Raw genomic sequence first — 1,646 nt, forward strand, 5'->3', positions numbered from 1 at the left:
GCTGTGACAGGTCACCCCCACCCAGCACCCAAATCCAGCAGTCTCCGGGTGCAGCAGCACCTCCCAGCCCCCAGAACCACCAGAGACCCTCAGTGCCACCAAGCCATGGACAATTACTGTCGCTGAAAGCTCGGGTGACATAATGCCACCAAGCCAAAGACCCTCATGGCTACCAAGCCATGGACACTCACTGTCCCTCAGCCAGGATGTCCCCTCAGTGCCACCAAGCCTCTGGGCAGCTCCCTGCCACAGACCCTCGGGAGTCACCAAGGGGCAGGTGCCATGCCGGGGGTGGGGTGCCCCAGGAAGAACCTCTGGGCTCCCCCAGGCAGCCCCCGAGGGCAAAAGGTACAGCTGTTGCATTGGCCGGGAATCGAACCCGGGCCTCCCGCGTGGCAGGCGAGAATTCTACCACTGAACCACCAATGCCAGATGTTGGGAATCTCCAGGTGCCTGCCCCACGGACCCACATCCAGTGCAATGGGAGCAGCAGGGACAGGCACTGTCCTCCCAAGAGGGCACCCCAAACGACAGCTCTGTCATTAGCCTTCAGAGTTAACGCTCTGATGAGAAGACCGACCAAACCTCCCTCTCTCCTCGGAGGGGCTGTAGACCCTGCCCCATGGCACAAGACAACCCAGCCATGCTTCGGGTTCACCCTGGAGACCCAGCTGTGACAGGTCACCCCCACCCAGCACCTAAACAACTGCCTCCGGGGTGCAGTGGCTGCATTGAGGCAGCAGAAGCTTGAGCTCTGCTACCACTGCAGCAAGGTACTGCCACCGGGAAAACGGCCATGAATCTGGGGTTCACTTTCTGCAGGGCCCCCCCAGGCCGTGACAGTGCGTGACCCCGTGACGGTGGTGATGACGCTCCCATTGGTAAGTAGGATTGGAGGCAACAAAAAAGTCACTGCATTGGCCGGGAATCGAACCCGGGCCTCCCGCGTGGCAGGCGAGAATTCTACCACTGAACCACCAATGCCAGATGTTGGGAATCTCCAGGTGCTGCCCCACGCCCCCATACCTGGGGTGCCAACCTCTGCCCCCCATGCAGTGGGGTTGTGCATGCCCGTGCTGCCCCCCGGGTGTCCACAGCCACGTGTCCCCGCCGCACACGTGTTACGTGTGCCCCATGTGAGCCCCCACATCATGCCACGCCATCACACCCCACGCGTCACCCATGCAGGGTGTGCGAGGCCGTGCGTGCCCGAGCTGGGGTGCCGGGGGGAGCCCTAGGGGGTCCCTACCTGCTGGTACTTGCTGTACTCCTTGCCCAGGGCATCGAAGAGCTGGCACAGCTCCTGGGTGTACTCCCACGACGGGTGCTTCTCCAGCAGCACCCCGTGGATGCGCAGCACGGCCTGGGAGCTGACATGGAACCAGAGGTACCGCAGTGCCACCTCCGACACCGTCCCGTTGCGCTGCGGGAGAGAGGGCGGACGGGGTGAGCCCCACGCAGCCCCCCCCGGGGTGTGCCCGTGGCATCCCCATCCCCATCTTACCAGGCGGGTGATGTTGGACGGCCTCAGGACCTCTTCGTATCGCACCTGGATCGTGTAGTCGATGGGGAAGTAGTGTTTCTGGAAAAACGGAGAAGAGCCCGAGGTCTGGCAGGGAAGCGGTGGGGACACCCCTGCCACCCCC

General features: G+C 63.3%; 1 protein-coding gene and 2 non-coding genes across 3 annotated transcripts; all 3 read right to left on the bottom strand.

The window, feature by feature from the left end:
* Positions 1 to 358: 358 nt before the first annotated feature.
* Positions 359 to 429, bottom strand: TRNAG-GCC. The gene has a single exon. It is a non-coding gene; the product is annotated as a tRNA-Gly (tRNA).
* A 484-nt stretch (positions 430 to 913) lies between these two features.
* Positions 914 to 984, bottom strand: TRNAG-GCC. Its single transcript has one exon. It is a non-coding gene; the product is annotated as a tRNA-Gly (tRNA).
* Positions 985 to 1,249: 265 nt separating this feature from the next.
* Positions 1,250 to 1,615, bottom strand: IL34 (interleukin 34; the record flags this gene model as incomplete). Its single annotated transcript, XM_010153231.1, has 2 exons — positions 1,250 to 1,423; positions 1,505 to 1,615. Coding segments are annotated over 2 exons (285 nt in total), but the record flags the coding sequence as incomplete, so codon positions are not given.
* Between the last annotated feature and the right edge of the window lie 31 nt (positions 1,616 to 1,646).

Source organism: Eurypyga helias, unplaced genomic scaffold (genome assembly GCF_000690775.1).
Source record: "Eurypyga helias isolate BGI_N326 unplaced genomic scaffold, ASM69077v1 scaffold28526, whole genome shotgun sequence".
Lineage (NCBI taxonomy): Eukaryota > Metazoa > Chordata > Aves > Eurypygiformes > Eurypygidae > Eurypyga > Eurypyga helias.